Here is a 19,060-nt window from a genome sequence, read left to right on the forward strand (position 1 = left end):
AGATAATGTAATAGATTAGTAACAGCACAGTCTGGAACCTGATCCCTAGAGGAGGGGGTGGGGCCCCAGGCAGTAGGGCCCACTGGTGGTTTCCCCTGTACCCCTGTGGGCCAGTCCAATCCTGGCTGGAGGGTATGCCACTGCATCTGCAGCAAGTCTCTGTGCTGTAGAGAGGGAAAAGAAAAAACTTTTACTGCAGCGTCCTATGGGGGTCATTCTTACCTGATCGCTCACTGCAGTTTATCGCAGCGCAGCGATCAGGTTAGAACTGCGCAAGCGCCGGCACCGCAGTGCACCGGCGCATGGCTGACAGCTGGCGGCTGACGTTGCCTAGCGATCACCTTTGACAGGCAGAGGCGGTCGCTGGGTGGGGGGTGGGACACGGCGGTGTTTGCCCGTCGTTTTGTGGGCATGGTCCGGCCAACGCAGCCGCTGCAACCAGGGCACCGACGAGTAACTCCCGGCCAGCCGCAGGAGCTGCACTGGCTGGGAGTTACTCTTCAAGTACAAATGCATTGCCTCTGTGCGATGCTTTTGTACTTTTTCCAGGGGGCGGGCGGCCTGACATGCGGGGTGGACTAGCCCTGTGCTGGGCGTCCACCCGCATGTCAGTGTAAGTGATCGTAGCTGTGTTAAATTTAGCACAGCTACGATCAGGTCGGAATGACCCCCTATGTCCTGCTGACAGTCCGCCTGCCCCCTCTGCCATCAACAATCCCCACTCCCTAGCCGCGGCGCAGGTGGAACAAAAGCTGCTGCGGCCACCGGCATAGATGTGTATGAAAGCGGCGCAGCGGAAGGCTTTCATAGCCCTCCCAGCGCCGCATACTCTCTGAGCCCCGGAGCCTCCTCTGCGGGTGTGATGTCACAGAAGTGCCTCCCCGCCACAGCCGCGCCCAGATCCCCAGAGGCCCTGACTCCGCAACACAGCACCTGGGCTGCCGGCCTGGAAGCCCCGAGATGGTTAATGTAACGGATAGAGTGGGTGATATCGCAGAGGGTAATGTCTGGACGCTGAATCCATGTAAAAGGTGACAGTGCTGTGCAGTGCAGTGGGTGTGCAGTGTCGCTGACACTACACAGCACTCTCACCTTTTACATTGATTCAGCGAGTCAGTCAGTTCTGCCAGCCAGTCACTATTGTTAGCGCCGGTGTCCCAACGCGCCGCATTGCAGGGAACTAGATGCACTAAATAAACTACAGCTCCCAGCAGCCCTTGGCGCCGAAGCATTCCGGTGCTAAGGGCTGCTGGGAGCTGCAGTTTATTGAGTGCATCTTCTTCCCTGTAATGCGGCGCGTTGGGACACCGGCGCTAACAATAGTGACTGGCTGCTGTGCAAGTCTCTGGGAGAGCCACTGCCAAAGGGAGGACAGCAGCTTAGCTGCTTCCAGGAGGAGAAGCAGGAGAAGCATTACCCGCCCATACCCCACTCGCAGTACCTCCGGGCCCCATCTACGGCACCCCACACCCCCCTCCAGCACCCACGGTGGCTCCGGACCCCCTCCCCCACCCACAGCACCCTCGCACCTGCTCCTCCCCCACCTAACGCACCTGCCCCTCCCCCACCTACAGCAGCCTCACACCCGCGGAGGCTCCGGATCCCCACTAGCGTCACCCGCCCCTCCCCCACTACCACACCAGACCCTCCCCTACCTACGCCACTCCCGCAACCACCCTAACCCCACCTGCAGCACCACCGGACCCCCTCCCCCATTCGCATCACCCGCCAATCCCCCAAGCACAGCACCTACTAGGTGATTCACAGGCCCTGCGTGCTCTTTTCACGCCGTTGCAAGGGGCTACGACCCCTTAACCATCGCACGCCCTTTGTCCATGCAATATTTAACCACTCACACAATTATTATTGGAGGTAATACTCCATATAATACAAATATTGCACGCCACAAGAGTGTGCAAGGGTTAAGGGGGCATAGCCCCTTACGACGGTGTGAAGAGCGCCCGTAGGGCGCGATGAATCACCTAGTAAGATACTATTTACCCAAGATATACATATGCTCATGGACCAATATTGTATCCAATTACGTATCCTCTCTGTTGTTGTATAAAATGAATAAAAAGGGGACACCTTGGTTGATGAGAAATTGAGCGCTGAGCTGCACTCCTTTATATAAGTTCCTTTATGTGCAACAAATAATGCAAATGGGATGAATAGGCATAGGGGGTGATTCAGACCTGATCACTGCTGTGCGTTTTTGCATCGCAGTGCGCACGTGCGTTGGCAAATGACAACGGGCATCGCCGGTCAGCGACAGGATGGTGTGAAAATTTCATTCACACGGGCGTTTGCAAGGGTATTGACAGGAGTTGGCTGTTTGTGGGTGGTAACTGACCGTTTACTGGGAGTATCCGGAAAAACACAGGCGTTCCCAAGCGTTTCCAGGGAGGGTGTGTGACGTCAGCCTGCTTCCACGAATTTGTGTCGCCGAGCTGGCCGCTTCCTATCCGCGGCGTTGTCCTCAGCAGGTGTGGGCTAGCTGAGATAGTGTTTTGCTCCAGCCACTTCCACGGACCCGCGTCACCACACCAGCGGCTTTTTGTCAGTAGCACGCAGGCGGAAGCTCTCACCCCAGGATAATGAGCAGATGGTGAGCAGGCGAATAGAATCTCTGATGCCTCTTGTTGGACTTGGGCCTGTGATGCGCTTGGTAACTATCTCCAATGATAGTGAGACTTGGGGCCCGTTTCAGCACAGATCGTAGATGTGGGAAAAGCCGCACACCTACAATCCATTACACTAACATGCTGGGGGATGCCCATGTTTAGGGTAGCCCTCTGCCTACGCAGCCTAACTGCCAAGGTAGGCATCTACCCGCCCTATTCCGGGTCACAGTGGCTGTGTGTGATGTAACATAGCCGCGGCAGCCTGCAAACCGCCCGGACGCGCCTGCATTGTCCAGACTGCACCCCCCCCCCCAAAGACGCGACACCCCTTAAACGCTGCCGTGACTCCCCTTCCCACCCCGCAAATGTCTCTGCCTTTCAATCAGTGTGCGCACACGCAGTGAGGCTTCTGCACGTGCGCACCCTTCACAGGACATCAGCCATGTATGCTCCCCAATCTTCCACCTGCCCCATTATAGCAGGTGGATGATAGTTGTACTAGTGTATTTATAGTTAATTATTACCAGTTATTTATACAGCGCACACATATATTCCACAGAGTTTAAAAGAGAACATTTGCCCACTCACATCAGTCCCCTGCCCCAGTGGAGCTTACAATCTATATTCCCTACCACATGTACACACGCACACATTCACATTGTTGTTGGGAGCCAATTAACCTATCAGTATATTTCTGGATTGTGGGAGGAAACCCACACACAAGTACGGGGAGAATATACAAACTCCACACCATTAGGGCCATGGTGGGAATTGAACCCATGACCTCATTACTGTGAGGCAGTAATGCTAACCACTACACCGTCTGTACTGCCCTTAAAATCATATTATCGGCACTGTGCACAGGCAGATGCAGGAACCTGGCACCTAGCAGCCCATTACTGTGACATTTTCTGCATGAATCAGAAATGCCCTCCCAACTCCAGGATCTGTTGGCGAGCCCCCTCGGACGCGCCGGGCCCTTGCGGCTGCTTCGGTTGCCTAGTGCGCGGTGGTGAGTTCGCTAAATTCATTGTCTGACCTCGTATAATGGAGTCACACTAAAGGCACTGATACATAGTCATTACAGTCACTGACTGAGGGGTGCAATAATGGATATATATGCAGACACCCATACCTTATAATTCTTGTTATTACACCCAATTACATCAGTGTTGACTGCATATGAATGCCTCTCCCCCCCTTACCGATTGTAGCAGCGTAGCAGCCTCCTCTCTCTAAGCATCTTACGTCATACACACGTGTATCATGCATGGTCACACGCACAGTACTGCAGGACTGGAGACACAGGCATTTGCTGGAGCCGGCACTCAACAGCTGTCTAATCACTGACAGCCTGCCGGGGGTATTCAGCCAGCCCAGCTCTCGGACAGTTTTGGTGAAGCTCATGGAAATGCCCTTTATACAGCCTTGTCAGCAGGCCCCTTGGGACCAGCAGGGCCCCCTGGGACCAACAGGGCCCTAAGCAGCCGCTTTGTTTGCTTAGTGGTAAATCCTCCACTGGTGACAGGGCTGTGTCAAAAAACCCCACTTTGATTGGCAGGAAGACTAATCTTTGTATATTTTTCTTAGAAATGAAACAATTACCCAAGTTCACCCATGCTGCTGCTTCACCAAGTCACTGACTCTCTAGAACAGGGGTTCTCAAACTCGGTCCTCAGGACCCCACACAGTGCATGTTTTGCAGGCAACCCAGCAAGTGCACAGGTGTATTAATTACTCACTGACCCATTTTAAAAGGTCCACAGGTGGAGCTAATTATGTCACTTGCAATTCTGTGAGGAGACCTGCAAAACATGCACTGTGTGGGGTCCTGAGGACCGAGTTTGAGAACCTGTGTTCTAGAAGAGTAGCAATGAATAATTAGAGTGCACATTCTGGAAACTGAGCCCTAGACGAGGGCTGCGGTGCTTAAGCAGTGGGGCCCAATGGGGATTCCCCTGTACACCTCTTGGCCTGACCCTGATTTTATGCGTATAGATCTGTGTCCATAGCTAGAAGCAGAAGATACTAGTAGTTATGTGACATGGGAATCACCTATGTGTATGTATGGATTGGGGCTTTTTTATATTTTAGATGCAATTTTTTTCCCATACGGGAACTTTGTGTGGCGCTTTCAGCTGCACTTTGTATTCGCTCTTCTTCATTTCCCTGGGATTAGTTCAGAAACAAGTCACCATGGCGATTCTTTGTTGTCTACCGTACATGAAATAGAAAGAAGTAAATTCTTTCCAAGAAATGTTTCATAGATAAAAAGTGTATTACATTGATGCCTAATGATTCCGCTGCGAAGATACTCTTCTCCTGCAAGTAAAACTATAAATCTACTGTATCAATATCTGTTTTTATTGTGCAGAGTCTGTACAGTTATATGCAAAGTGATCGGAACAATCCCTGGATCTCTTATTCACCAACATCCAATCCTGAGTCTCATTTTGCTTCGGCCACTTATAAAAATGCGAGTGGATTTTTTTTATGAGATGTTTTTGTCCCCATGTCATGGACTCTCGGAAAAAGGAGTAAATACGATTTAATTTTATTTGTAACAAAGTGGCTTTTTTGTTCAATGAAGGTTCATGTAAACGATTGTGTATTTGTGCTTATTTATGTTCTACGCCTTCAGTGTAGCAAGTGGGGAGTTTATTTCCATTACACCGGGGACACTGGCTTGCCATAATTGTCACTGCTCGATTGGCACAGTCATGTTAGTTACCTAGACCCCCCACAGTCCAAGGTATTTAAGAGGAGCTCCAGGCTTTACCAGCAGGGGAGTCATGATGTGTCTTCTCTCCCCCCCCCCAACACACACACACACAGAAGCACCAGAGCCAGTTCTCGCTACAGTACGAGGGACATAACGCTTCTTCTTATAATGAAATCCTGTTCCAGTAATTCTGCAGTTGGGACGGTGGAGAGCTGGGAGATGGGTGTGGTTCATCAAATCGACAGTGTCTAAGTCGACAATGTTTAGGTCGACCACTATAGGTCGACAGTCACTAGGTCGACATGGATGGAAGGTCGACAGGGTTTCTAGGTCGACATGTGCTAGGTCGACAGGTCTAAAGGTCGACATGAGGATTTTTTTTTTTTTTGGTGTCGTTTTCTTCGTAGAGTGACCGGGATCCCAAATTAGTGCACCGCGTCCCCTCGCATGGCTCGCTTCGCTCGCCATGCTTCGGGCATGGTGCCTTCGCTCCGCTACCGCTTCGCTCGGCACACTTTACCGTTCCAATCGTAGTCCACGTGGATCGTTAAGTATGAAAAAAATCAAAAAAAGAAAAAAAAATGTGAAAAACTCATGTCGACCTTTAGACCTGTCGACCTAGCACATGTCAACCTAGAAACCCTGTCGACCTTCCATCCATGTCGACCTAGTGACTGTCGACCTATAGTGGTCGACCTAAACATTGTCGACCTAGACACTGTCGATCTTCAGACCGGATCCCCTGGGGGATACCTGCTGCCCATTATATAACAATTATTTATTTACTGTTACACAGTGCCCTCTACTTGAGGACTGTCATTATTGCAGGTGGGGGGTTGCCCAGCTCAGCCACCCACACATTTTAACGTGTGGGGGCCTGTGGACGCTCAGTGCTGGGGAAGGCCTCCACAAATTACCCTTCCTTGCCTTTTAGTCCAACTCCTGGCTCAGTACTTAGACCTCTACTTTGTCAGGGGCACCAGGAGCTCTAGATACACTAATGTACCCATCACTCTCATAATTTATTCAATTATATGAGAGTGAAGTCATCAGTAAGGATTGACCCCCCAAGGATCCAACAGTCCCTTACTTGCGTTGACATTATCATCTGTGCTAATGCAAGTCACACGGGTACAAGTGAATTCCAGCGTCCCTCCTAATCACTGCTGCCGGAAGCAGAAAAATTAGAGAAGAGCCACCAGCAGGTTAATCATCGATGGTCACCATCGACTGTACCATTAATGGGTAACCTTAACAGTATAAAGCCATTCACAGGGAAACATTAACCCACCGGTGGCCATCACTGCTGCATTACTTACTGGGATGCAGGACAATCAGCGTTTGGGGCGGGGCATCGCGGGAACATTAGGAGGTGGAGCTATGGCCTACCAAGTAGGAAATAAAAAAAAAACATCTGGGAGGGTGGTTCAGGCTCTGTAGCATCGGCGGTGGAGAACCATTCATTGAATCTCTGCCATCGATGGCAAAACCATCCACCATTGGTAGTTAACCATTGATGGTTTGTAGTCATCAATGTTCAATGGCAAACCCTAATAAAAATGCAGCAAATGCTCATGGAAGCAAATGCAGCAAATAATCATGTTTTTCTTAATCACAATGCTCTGGAGAATCAGAATTTGTTTCATGGCTCCCCTAGGCCAAAAGTTTCTTACTGAGAAACTTGTGTTTATATGTCATCCTTAGCTTCAACTGTATGGTGAGGGACAAGATTTGCTTCTATATATCCACATAGTTTATGATTGGCAGCCATCAGCACTGGTTTTGCCTATTACATTGACCATAAATAATTTGAATTGGTCCTGGACCACCAACCAGGGCACCCCTGCAAGTGTCCCGAGAAACCCCAGGCTGCCACGGCACACAGTTTGAGAACCACTGGGCTAGGCTGATGACAAACTTGGTAGAAATGGTAAAGTAGCAACTATATTTAATACAAAGGTATTTTACTGCCTGATACTAGTAATATAATATATAGTCACTGATGATAGGAATGACAAATTACCTGTCTTCTGGAGGATATGGTGTTATTGGAGCACCTACTAGACATCTTGGAGTTGTACGTCTTGTTCTGATGTGTTGAGTCATTTCTCCAAGTCTTTGAGTTTTCCTTCGGCTCTGATGGTATAGGGTTTAAAAATAAAATTCTTGCGATGAGTCCGTAGAGGACCGTCGCCAATGTCATCGGCACAGCGTAAAATATACCAAAGTCAATTAAGTAAATAGGAGAGTAATAACTCCGGTCGACCTTATAACCGCAATTCACCACGGTGGCATCTCTATAGACCGTGGTGTTGAGATCAAGTAAGAAGAACCACATCATGCAGTAGAGTGAAGTGAAGACCCAAACGAATATGGTGATCTTCTTCGCTCTAGAAATAGTGCACAGAAACTGAGCTTTGATAGGGTGGCAGATGGCGAGGTATCTTTCAATTGTAAATGCAGTGATAGAACAAGATGAGGCATTAATACCCAAGTATTGGAGGAAAGTAATAAACAGACACCCCATATATCCATAGACCCATGAGCCGTAGACACTGTCGGTGATGTTTGGAAGTCCTGCTGCCACCAACACCATTAGGTCAGCAATAGCAAGGCTGACAAGGTAGCAGTTAGTTGGGGTTCTCATATGTTTAGTCCTAAGGACCACTAGGACCACCATAATGTTCCCAACAATACCAAGTCCGCAGATTAGAACAACTAGGAAAACAGTGACTATTTGATACTCCAGACCATTCCATTCTCTGTCCAGGAGGATGGTGCCATTGAGATCGGTGATAGTCTGGTTCTCCATGTTCACAAGGATTCAGCTGCTACTGGATGCTGAACCATACTTTGACAATCTGTCTTAAGGATCCACCTTTAGCAAGTGTCCTCCTGCAGGAAAACAGGAACCTATTATTATCAAGGTTCTACATAAGCTCAAAGAAGGACTATGTTCAGAGATGGTATTAGCTCACATACTAGATGGGTCAGTTTTAGTGTTGTCCTGTGGTTTCCATCAATCTGAGCTGATCACAGGAAATTCATTGATAATCATTTTTTAATAAACATTGAAGATATTATTACTACAGTATACTACTATAGTGGCAGCACATTCTGTGACCATATTGCGTCCAATACAGTATAATTTCCACTGGATAGATGTTTGTCATTAATTATCCCATCTTATTATGTAATATAGGCCCTCATTCCGAGTTGATCGCTCGCAAGGCGATTTTAGCAGAGTTACACACGCTAAGCCGCCGCCTACTGGGAGTGAATCTTAGCTTCTTAAAATTGCGAACGATGTAATCGCAATATTGCGATTACAAACTACTTAGCAGTTTCAGAGTAGCTTCAGACTTACTCGGCATCTGCGATCAGTTCAGTGCTTGTCGTTCCTGGTTTGACGTCACAAACACACCCAGCGTTCGCCCAGACACTCCCCCGTTTCTCCGGCCACTCCTGTGTTTTTTCCGGAAACGGTAGCGTTTTTATCCACACGCCCATAAAACGCCGTGTTTCCGCCCAGTAACACCCATTTCCTGTCAATCACACTACGATCGCCGGAGCGAAGAAAAAGCCGTGAGTAAAAATACTATCTTCATTGTTAAATTACTTGGCGCAGTCGCAGTGCGAATATTGCGCATGCGTACTAAGCGGAATTTCACTGCGATGCGATGAAAATTACCGAGCGAACGACTCGGAATGAGGGCCATAATTTAGCCAGTCAATAGTGATCTAAAGGTTATTTTGAGTCTTTAAAACCCAGCCAGCCCTCCCTTTGAGGATGACATCTTTGCATTATACGTTCAAACATAATTATGTACCTAAGGCTGCCCTTCTCCACCGACCTCTTCCCTAGAATTAGTTAAAATAATTGATCACAATATGAACCCATAAAGTGAAAAGAATAAATGCAGAGTATTTCATCCCAGGTTAACTCCCTCTGGGCTTTGGTTAGGATAATGGGTGCTAAAGTTTACCATTTTAGATGCCACCATAAGGACCTTATCTAGTCAAAAATACGTTTACAGTATGTCATGCTCCCGGTGTGCACCAACAATTTCACCCTGTAGAAAAACACTGCGGTAATAAGACATGATTACATTATAATGCAAGGTATGGATAGTTGTCCATCACATTCAGTTTACAGATGAAGAGCCACAAGCGATTTGCCACCAGTTTGCAGGGCTCTAGTAAATGTTAAACTAAGATGTTCTAGTTCTTTACAAAAAAATCTGCCCTTATATCCCCTTCTCTGATAAACAAGAATTCCCACTGGAGATCTGCCAGAAAGATTACTTTCCTGAGTTCTGGCTTGGATTATCAAAATATCACAGTTTCTTGGAGTATATCACAGCCTCTGGTGCTTCCAATATTGACAGTGATGAGAGAGAGAGAGAGAGAGAGAGAGAGAGAGAGAGAGAGAAAGAGAGAAAGAGAGAGAGAAACAGACTGACAGAGATATATATACATAGCGAGAGTTAGAGGGGGAGAGAGAGAGAGACAGAGAGAGAGAGAGACTAACTGAGAGAGAGAGAGAGAGAGAGAGAGAGAGAGAGAGAGAGGGTGGGGGGAGAGAGGCTGACAGAGGGAGAGGGAAAAAGAGACAGACTGACAAATGCATAGGGGGTATTTCAGAGTTGATCGCAGCAGCAAATTTGTTAGCAGTTGGGCAACAGCATTTGCACTGCAGGGGGGGGGGGGTGCAGATGTAACGTGTGCAGAGAGAGTTAGATTTGGGTGAGTTATTTTGTTTCTGTGCAGGGTAAATAGTACTTGCAGCTTTATTTTTACACTGCAATTTAGATTTCAGTTTGAACACTCCCCACCCAAATCTAACTCTCTCTGCACATGTTACATCTGCCTCACCTGCAGTGCACATTGCAGTGCACTTGGGGGGTAATTCCAAGTTGATCGCAGCAGGATTTTTGTTAGCAGTTGGGCAAAACCATGGCCCTCATTCCGAGTTGTTCGCTCGTTCTTTTTCTTCGCATCGGTGCGATGTCGCAAACTGCGCATGCGCAATGTTCGCAATGCGCATGCGCCAAGTAAATTTGCACAAAAGTTTGGTATTTTACTCACGGCCTAACGAAGTTTTTTCATCGTTCTGCTGATCGTAGTGTGATTGACAGGAAGTGGGTGTTTCTGGGCGGAAACTGCCCGATTTATGGGAGTGTGCGGAAAAATGCAGGCGTTTCGGGGAAAAACGCGGGAGTGGCTGGAGAAACGGGGGAGTGTCTGGCGCGGGAGTGGCTGGAGAAACTGGGGAGTGTCTGGACGAACGCTGGGTGTGTTTGTGACGTCAAACCAGGAACGAAAAGGACAGAACTGATCGCAGTGGAGGAGTAAGTCTCGAGCTACTCAGAAACTGCAAAGAAATTTCTATTCGCAATTCTGCTAATCTTTCGTGCGCAATTCTGCAAAGCTAAGATACACTCCCAGAGGGCGGCGGCTTAGCGTGTGCAATGCTGCTAAAAGCAGCTAGCGAGCGAACAACTCGGAATGAGGGCGCATGTGCACTGCAGGGGAGGCAGATATAACATGTGCAAAGAGAGTTAGATTTGGGTAGGTCATTTTGTTTCTGTGCAGGGTAAATACTGGCTGCTTTATTTTTACACTGCAAATTAGATTGCAGATTGAACACACCACACCCAAATCTAACTCTCTCTGCACATGTTACATCTGCCCCCCCTGCAGTGCACATGGTTTTGCCCAACTGCTAACAAAATTCCTGCTGCGATCAACTTGGAATCCGCTACTGAGCTCAGTGGTGCAATACAGGAGCAGGTCAGTGGTGCTATACAGGAACAGGTCAGTGGTGCTATACAGGAGCAGGTCAGTGGTGCTATACAGGAACAGGTCAGTGGTGCTATACAGGAACAGGTCAGTGGTGCTATACAGGAGCAGGTCAGTGGTGCTATACAGGAGCAGGTCAGTGGTGCTATACATATACAGGAGCAGGTCAGTGGTGCTATACAGGAGCAGGTCAGTGGTGCTATACAGGGGCAGCTCAGTGGTGCTATACAGGAGCAGGTCAGTGGTGCTATACATATACAGGAACAGGTCAGTGGTGCTATACAGGAGCAGGTCAGTGGTGCTATACAGGAGCAGGTCAGTGGTGCTATACAGGAGCAGGTCAGTGGTACTATACAGGAGCAGGTCAGTGGTGCTATACAGGAGCAGGACAGTGGTGATATATAGGAGCAGGTCAGTGGTGCTATACAGGAGCAGGTCAGTGGTGCTATACATATACAGGAGCAGGTCAGTGGTGCTATACAGGAGCAGGTCAGTGGTGCTATACAGGGGCAGCTCAGTGGTGCTATACAGGAGCAGGTCAGTGGTGCTATACATATACAGGAACAGGTCAGTGGTGCTATACAGGAGCAGGTCAGTGGTGCTATACAGGAGCAGGTCAGTGGTGCTATACAGGAGCAGGTCAGTGGCGCTATACAGGAGAAGGTCAGTGGTGCTATACAGGAGCAGGACAGTTGTGATATACAGGAGCAGGACAGTTGTGATATACAGGGGCAGGTCAGTGGTGCTATACAGGAGCAGGTCAGTGGTGCTATACAGGAGCAGGTCAGTTGTGATATACAGGAGCAGGACAGTGGTGCTATACAGGAGCAGGTCAGTGGCGTTATACAGGAGCAGGTCAGTGGTGCTATACAGGAGCAGGTCAGTGGTGCTATACAGGAGCAGGTCAGTGGTACTATACAGGAACAGGTCAGTGGCGCTATACAGGAGAAGGTCAGTGGTACTATACAGGGGCAGGTCAGTGGTGCTACACAGGAGCAGGTCAGTGGTGATATACAGGAGCAGGACAGTGGTGCTATACAGGAACAGGTCAGTGGCGCTATACAGGAGAAGGTCAGTGGTACTATACAGGGGCAGGTCAGTGGTGCTATACAGGAGCAGGTCAGTGGTGCTATACAGGAGCAGGTCAGTTGTGATATACAGGAGCAGGACAGTGGTGATATACAGGAGCAGGTCAGTGGCGTTATACAGGAGAAGGTCAGTTGTGATATACAGGAGCAGGTCAGTGGTGCTATACAGGAGCAGGTCAGTGGTACTATACAGGAGCAGGTCAGTGGTACTATACAGGAGCAGGTCAGTGGTGCTATACAGGAACAGGTCAGTGGTGCTATACAGGAGCAGGTCAGTGGTGCTATACAGGAGCAGGTCAGTTGTGATATACAGGAGCAGGTCAGTGGCGCTATACAGGAGCAGGTCAGTGGTGATATACAGGAGCAGGTCAGTGGTGCTATACAGGAGCAGGTCAGTGGTGCTATACATATACAGGAACAGGTCAGTGGTGCTATACAGGAGCAGGTCAGTGGTGCTATACAGGAGCAGGTCAGTGGTGCTATACAGGAACAGGTCAGTGGTGCTATACAGGAGCAGGTCAGTGGTGCTATACAGGAACAGGTCAGTGGTGCTATACAGGAACAGGTCAGTGGTGCTATACAGGAGCAGGTCAGTGGTGCTATACAGGAGCAGGTCAGTGGTGCTATACATATACAGGAGCAGGTCAGTGGTGCTATACAGGAGCAGGTCAGTGGTGCTATACAGGGGCAGCTCAGTGGTGCTATACAGGAGCAGGTCAGTGGTACTATACAGGAGCAGGACAGTGGTGATATATAGGAGCAGGTCAGTGGTGCTATACAGGAGCAGGTCAGTGGTGCTATACATATACAGGAGCAGGTCAGTGGTGCTATACAGGAGCAGGTCAGTGGTGCTATACAGGAGCAGCTCAGTGGCGCTATACAGGAGCAGGTCAGTGGTGCTATACAGGAGCAGGTCAGTGGTGCTATACATATACAGGAACAGGTCAGTGGTGCTATACAGGAGCAGGTCAGTGGCGCTATACAGGAGCAGGTCAGTGGTGCTATACATATACAGGAGCAGGTCAGTGGTGCTATACAGGAGCAGGTCAGTGGTGCTATACAGGAGCAGGTCAGTGGTGCTATACAGGAGCAGGTCAGTGGTGCTATACAGGAGCAGGTCAGTGGTGCTATACAGGAGCAGGTCAGTGGTGCTATACAGGAGCAGGACAGTGGTGCTATACAGGAACAGGTCAGTGGCGCTATACAGGGGCAGGTCAGTGGTGCTATACAGGAGCAGGTCAGTGGTGCTATACAGGAGCAGGTCAGTTGTGATATACAGGAGCAGGTCAGTGGTGCTATACAGGAGCAGGACAGTGGTGATATACAGGAGCAGGTCAGTGGCGTTATACAGGAGAAGGTCAGTTGTGATATACAGGAGCAGGTCAGTGGTGCTATACAGGAGCAGGTCAGTGGTACTATACAGGAGCAGGTCAGTGGTACTATACAGGAGCAGGTCAGTGGTGCTATACAGGAACAGGTCAGTGGTGCTATACAGGAGCAGGTCAGTGGTGCTATACAGGAGCAGGTCAGTTGTGATATACAGGAGCAGGTCAGTGGTGCTATACATATACAGGAACAGGTCAGTGGTGCTATACAGGAGCAGGTCAGTGGTGCTATACAGGAGCAGGTCAGTGGTGCTATACAGGAGCAGGTCAGTGGTGCTATACAGGAGCAGCTCAGTGGTGCTATACAGGAGCAGGTCAGTGGTGCTATACATATACAGGAACAGGTCAGTGGTGCTATACAGGAGCAGGTCAGTGGTGCTATACAGGAGCAGGACAGTGGTGATATACAGGGGCAGGTCAGTGGCGCTATACAGGAGAAGGTCAGTGGTACTATACAGGGGCAGGTCAGTGGTGCTATACAGGAGCAGGTCAGTTGTGATATACAGGAGCAGGTCAGTGGTGCTATACAGGAGCAGGACAGTGGTGATATACAGGAGCAGGTCAGTGGTGCTATACAGGAGCAGGTCAGTTGTGATATACAGGAGCAGGTCAGTGGTGCTATACATATACAGGAACAGGTCAGTGGTGCTATACAGGAGCAGGTCAGTGGTGCTATACAGGAGCAGGTCAGTGGTGCTATACAGGAGCAGGTCAGTGGTGCTATACAGGGGCAGGTCAGTGGTGATATACAGGGGCAGGTCAGTGGTGTTATACAGGAGCAGGTCAGTGGTGCTATACAGGAGCAGGTCAGTGGTGCTATACAGGAGCAGGTCAGTTGTGATATACAGGAGCAGGTCAGTGGTGCTATACAGGAGCAGGACAGTGGTGATATACAGGAGCAGGTCAGTGGCGTTATACAGGAGAAGGTCAGTTGTGATATACAGGAGCAGGTCAGTGGTGCTATACAGGAGCAGGTCAGTGGTACTATACAGGGGCAGGTCAGTGGTGCTATACAGGAGCAGGTCAGTGGTGCTATACAGGAGCAGGTCAGTTGTGATATACAGGAGCAGGTCAGTGGTGCTATACAGGAGCAGCTCAGTGGTGCTATACAGGAGCAGGTCAGTGGTGCTATACATATACAGGAACAGGTCAGTGGTGCTATACAGGAGCAGGTCAGTGGTGCTATACATATACAGGAACAGGTCAGTGGTGCTATACAGGAGCAGGTCAGTGGTGCTATACAGGAGCAGGTCAGTGGTGCTATACAGGAGCAGGTCAGTGGCGCTATACAGGAGCAGGTCAGTGGTGCTATACAGGAGCAGGTCAGTGGTGCTATACAGGAGCAGGTCAGTTGTGATATACAGGAGCAGGTCAGTGGTGCTATACAGGAGCAGCTCAGTGGTGCTATACAGGAGCAGGTCAGTGGTGCTATACATATACAGGAACAGGTCAGTGGTGCTATACAGGAGCAGGTCAGTGGTGCTATACAGGAGCAGGTCAGTGGTGATATACAGGAGCAGGTCAGTGGTGCTATACAGGAACAGGTCAGTGGTGATATACAGGAGCAGCTCAGTGGTGCTATACAGGAGCAGCTCAGTGGTGTTATACAGGAGCAGGTCAGTGGTGCTATACAGGAGCAGGTCAGTGGTGCTATACAGGGGCAGGTCAGTGGTGATATACAGGGGCAGGTCAGTGGTGTTATACAGGAGCAGGTCAGTGGTGCTATACAGGAGCAGGTCAGTGGTGCTATACAGGGGCAGCTCAGTGGTGCTATACAGGAGCAGCTCAGTGATGCTATATAGGAGAAGGTCAGTGGTGCTATACAGGAGCAGGTCAGTGGTGCAATACAGGGGCAGCTTAGTGGTGCTATACAGGAGCAGCTCAGTGGTGCTATACAGGAGCAGCTCAGTGGTGCTATACAGGAGCAGGTCAGTGGTGCTATACAGGGGCAGCTCAGTGGTGCTATACAGGAGCAGCTCAGTGATGCTATATAGGAGAAGGTCAGTGGTGCTATACAGGAGCAGGTCAGTGGTGCTATACAGGGGCAGCTTAGTGGTGCTATACAGGAGCAGCTCAGTGGTGCTATACAGGAGCAGCTCGGTGGTGCTATACAGGAGCAGCTCAGTGGTGCTATACAGGAGCAGCTCAGTGGTGCTATACAGGGGCTGCTCAGTGGTACTATACAGGAGCAGGTCAGTGGTGCTACACAGGAGCAGGTCAGTGGCGCTATACATATACAGGAGCAGGTCAGTGGTACTATACAGGAGCGGCTCAGTGGTGCTATACAGGAGCAGGTCAGTGGTGCTATACAGGAGCAGGTCAGTGGTGCTACACAGGGGCAGGTCAGTGGCTCTATACAGGGGCAGCTCAATGGCGCTATAATGGAGCAGGTCAGTGGCGCTATACAGGAGCAGGTCAGTGGCGCTATACATATACAGGAGCAGGTCAGTGGTACTATACAGGAGCGGCTCAGTGGTGCTATACAGGAGCAGGTCAGTGGTGCTATACAGGAGCAGGTCAGTGGTGCTACACAGGGGCAGGTCAGTGGTGCTAAACAGGGGCAGAGCTCAGTGGTGATATACAGGGGCAGGTCAGTGGCGCTATACAGGATCAGGTCAGTGGTGCTATACAGGAGCAGGTCAGTGGTGCTATACAGGAGCAGCTCAGTGGTACTATACAGGGGCAGGTCAGTGGTGCTATACATATACAGGGGCATGTCAGTGGTGCTATACAGGAGCAGCTCGGTGGTGCTATACAGGAGCAGCTCAGTGGTGCTATACAGGGGCAGCTCAGTGGTGCTATATAGGAGCAGGTCAGTGGTGCTATACAGGAGCAGCTCAGTGGTACTATACAGGGGCAGGTCAGTGGTGCTATACATATACAGGGGCATGTCAGTGGTGCTATACAGGAGAAGGTCAGTGGTTCTATACAGGAGCAGGTCAGTGGTGCTATACAGGGGCAGGTCAGTGGTGCTATACAGGAGCAGCTCAGTGATGCTATACAGGGGCAGCTCAGTGGTGCTAAACAGGAGCAGGTCAGTGGTTCTATACAGGAGCAGCTCAGTGGTGCTATACAGGGGCAGGTCAGTGGTGCTATACAGGAGCAGAGCTCAGTGGTGATATACAAGGGCAGGTCAGTGGTGATATACAGGAACAGCTCAGTGGTACTTTACAGGGGCAGCTCAGTGGTGCTATACAGGAGCAGGTCAGTGGTGCTATACAGGTGCAGCTCAGTGGTGCTATACAGGAGCAGCTCAGTGGTGCTTTACAGGGACAGGTTAGTGGTGCTATACATATACAGGAGCAGGTCAGTGGTGCTGTACAGGGGCAGCTCAGTGGCGCTATACAGGGACAGCTCAGTGGCGCTATACAGGAGCAGGTCAGTGGTGCTATATAGGGGCAACTCAGTTGCGCTATACAGGGGTAGCTCAGTGGCGCTATACAGGAGCAGGTCAGTGGCGCTATACAGGAGCAGGTCAGTGGCTTTATACAGGAGCAGGTCAGTGGCGCTATACAGGAGCAGGTCAGTAGTGCTATACATATACAGGAGCAGGTCAGTGGCGCTATACAGGAGCAGGTCAGTGGCGCTATACAGGAGCAGGTCAGTGTTGCTATACAGGGGCAGCTCAGTGGTGCTATACAGGAGCAGCTCAGTGGTGCTATACAGGAGCAGGTCAGTGGTGCTATACAGGAGCAGCTCAGTGGTGCTATACAGGGGCAGCTCAGTGGTGCTATACAGGGGCAGCTCAGTGGTGCTATACAGGAGCAGGTCAGTGGTGCTATACAGGAGCAGGTCAGTGGTGCTATACAGGGGCAGCTCAGTGGTGCTATACAGGAGCAGCTCAGTGGTGCTTTACAGGGGCAGTTCAGTGGTGCTATACAGGAGCAGCTCAGTGGTGCTATACAGGGGCAGCTCAGTGGCGCTATACAGGAGCACGTCAGTGACAGGGGCAGCTCAGTGGCGCTATACAGGAGCAGCTCAGTGGTGCTATACAGGGGCAGCTCAGTGGCGCTATACAGGAGCAGGTCAGTGGCGCTATACAGGAGCAGGTCAGTGTTGCTATACAGGAGCAGGTCCGTGGCGCTATACAGGAGCAGGTCCGTGGCGCTATACAGGAGCAGGTCAGTGGTGCTATACAGGAGCAGCTCAGTGGTGCTATACAGGAGCAGGTCAGTTGTGCTATACAGGGGCAACTCAGTGGCGCTATACAGGGGCAGCTCAGTGGCGCTATACAGGAGCAGGTCAGTGGCGCTATACAGGAGCAGGTCAGTGGCGTTATACAGGAGCAGGTCAGTGGCGCTATACAGGAGCAGGTCAGTGGCGCTATACAGGAGCAGGTCAGTGGCGCTATACAGGAGCAGGTCAGTGTTGCTATACAGGAGCAGCTCAGTGGTGCTATACAGGAGCAGCTCAGTGGTGCTATACAGGAGCAGGTCAGTGGTGCTATACAGGAGCAGCTCAGTGGTGCTATACAGGAGCAGGTCAGTGGTGCTATACAGGAGCAGGTCAGTGGTGCTATACAGGAGCAGGTCAGTGGTGCTATACAGGAGCAGCTCAGTGGTGCTATACAGGAGCAGGTCAGTGGTGCTATACAGGAGCAGCTCAGTGGTGCTATACAGGGGCTGGTTAGTGGTGCTATACAGGGGCAGTTCAGTGGTGCTATACAGGAACAGGTCAGTGGTGCTATACAGGAGCAGCTCAGTGGTGCTATACAGGGGCAGCTCAGTGGCGCTATACAGGAGCAGGTCAGTGGCGCTATACAGGAGCAGGTCAGTGGCGCTATACAGGAGCAGGTCAGTGGCGCTATACAGGAGAAGGTCAGTGGTGCTATACAGGAGCAGCTCAGTGGTGATATACAGGATCAGGTCAGTGGTGATATACAGGAGCAGGGCAGTGGTACTATACAGGTGCAGCTCAGTGGTGCTTTACAGGGGCAGGTTAGTGGTGCTATACATATACAGGAGCAGGTCAGTGGTGCTATACAGGGGCAGCTCAGTGGCGCTATACAGGGGCAGCTCAGTGGCGCTATACAGGAGCAGGTCAGTTGTGCTATACAGGGGCAACTCAGTGGCGCTATACAGGGGCAGCTCAGTGGCGCTATACAGGGGCAGGTCAGTGGTGCTATACAGGAGCAGCTCAGTGGCGTTATACAGGAGCAGGTCAGTGGCGCTATACAGGAGCAGGTCAGTGGCGCTATACAGGAGCAGGTCAGTGGTGCTATACAGGAGAAGGTCAGTGGTGCTATACAGGAGCAGGTCAGTGGTGCTATACAGGAGAAGGTCAGTGGTGATATACAGGGGCAGGTCAGTGGCGCTATACAGGAGCAGGTCAGTGGTGCTATACAGGAGCAGCTCAGTGGTGATATACAGGATCAGGTCAGTGGTGCTATACAGGAGCAGGTCATTGGTGATATACAGGAGCAGGTCAGTGGTGCTATAC

At 50.3% G+C, this 19,060-nt stretch overlaps 1 protein-coding gene across 1 annotated transcript in view; it reads right to left on the bottom strand.

Annotated features, from left to right (window-relative positions):
• The window catches only part of TRHR (thyrotropin releasing hormone receptor), a 57,214-nt gene that overhangs the window by 31,430 nt on the left and 6,724 nt on the right, over positions 1 to 19,060 (bottom strand). Inside the window, exon 2 of the mRNA XM_063924504.1 lies at positions 7,370 to 8,241. Within this exon, the coding sequence (XP_063780574.1) occupies positions 7,370 to 8,158 (789 nt within the window). The 5' untranslated portion in view covers positions 8,159 to 8,241. The remainder of the gene's footprint in view (positions 1 to 7,369; positions 8,242 to 19,060) is intronic.

Source organism: Pseudophryne corroboree, chromosome 5, assembly GCF_028390025.1.
Source record: "Pseudophryne corroboree isolate aPseCor3 chromosome 5, aPseCor3.hap2, whole genome shotgun sequence".
Classification (NCBI taxonomy): domain Eukaryota; kingdom Metazoa; phylum Chordata; class Amphibia; order Anura; family Myobatrachidae; genus Pseudophryne; species Pseudophryne corroboree.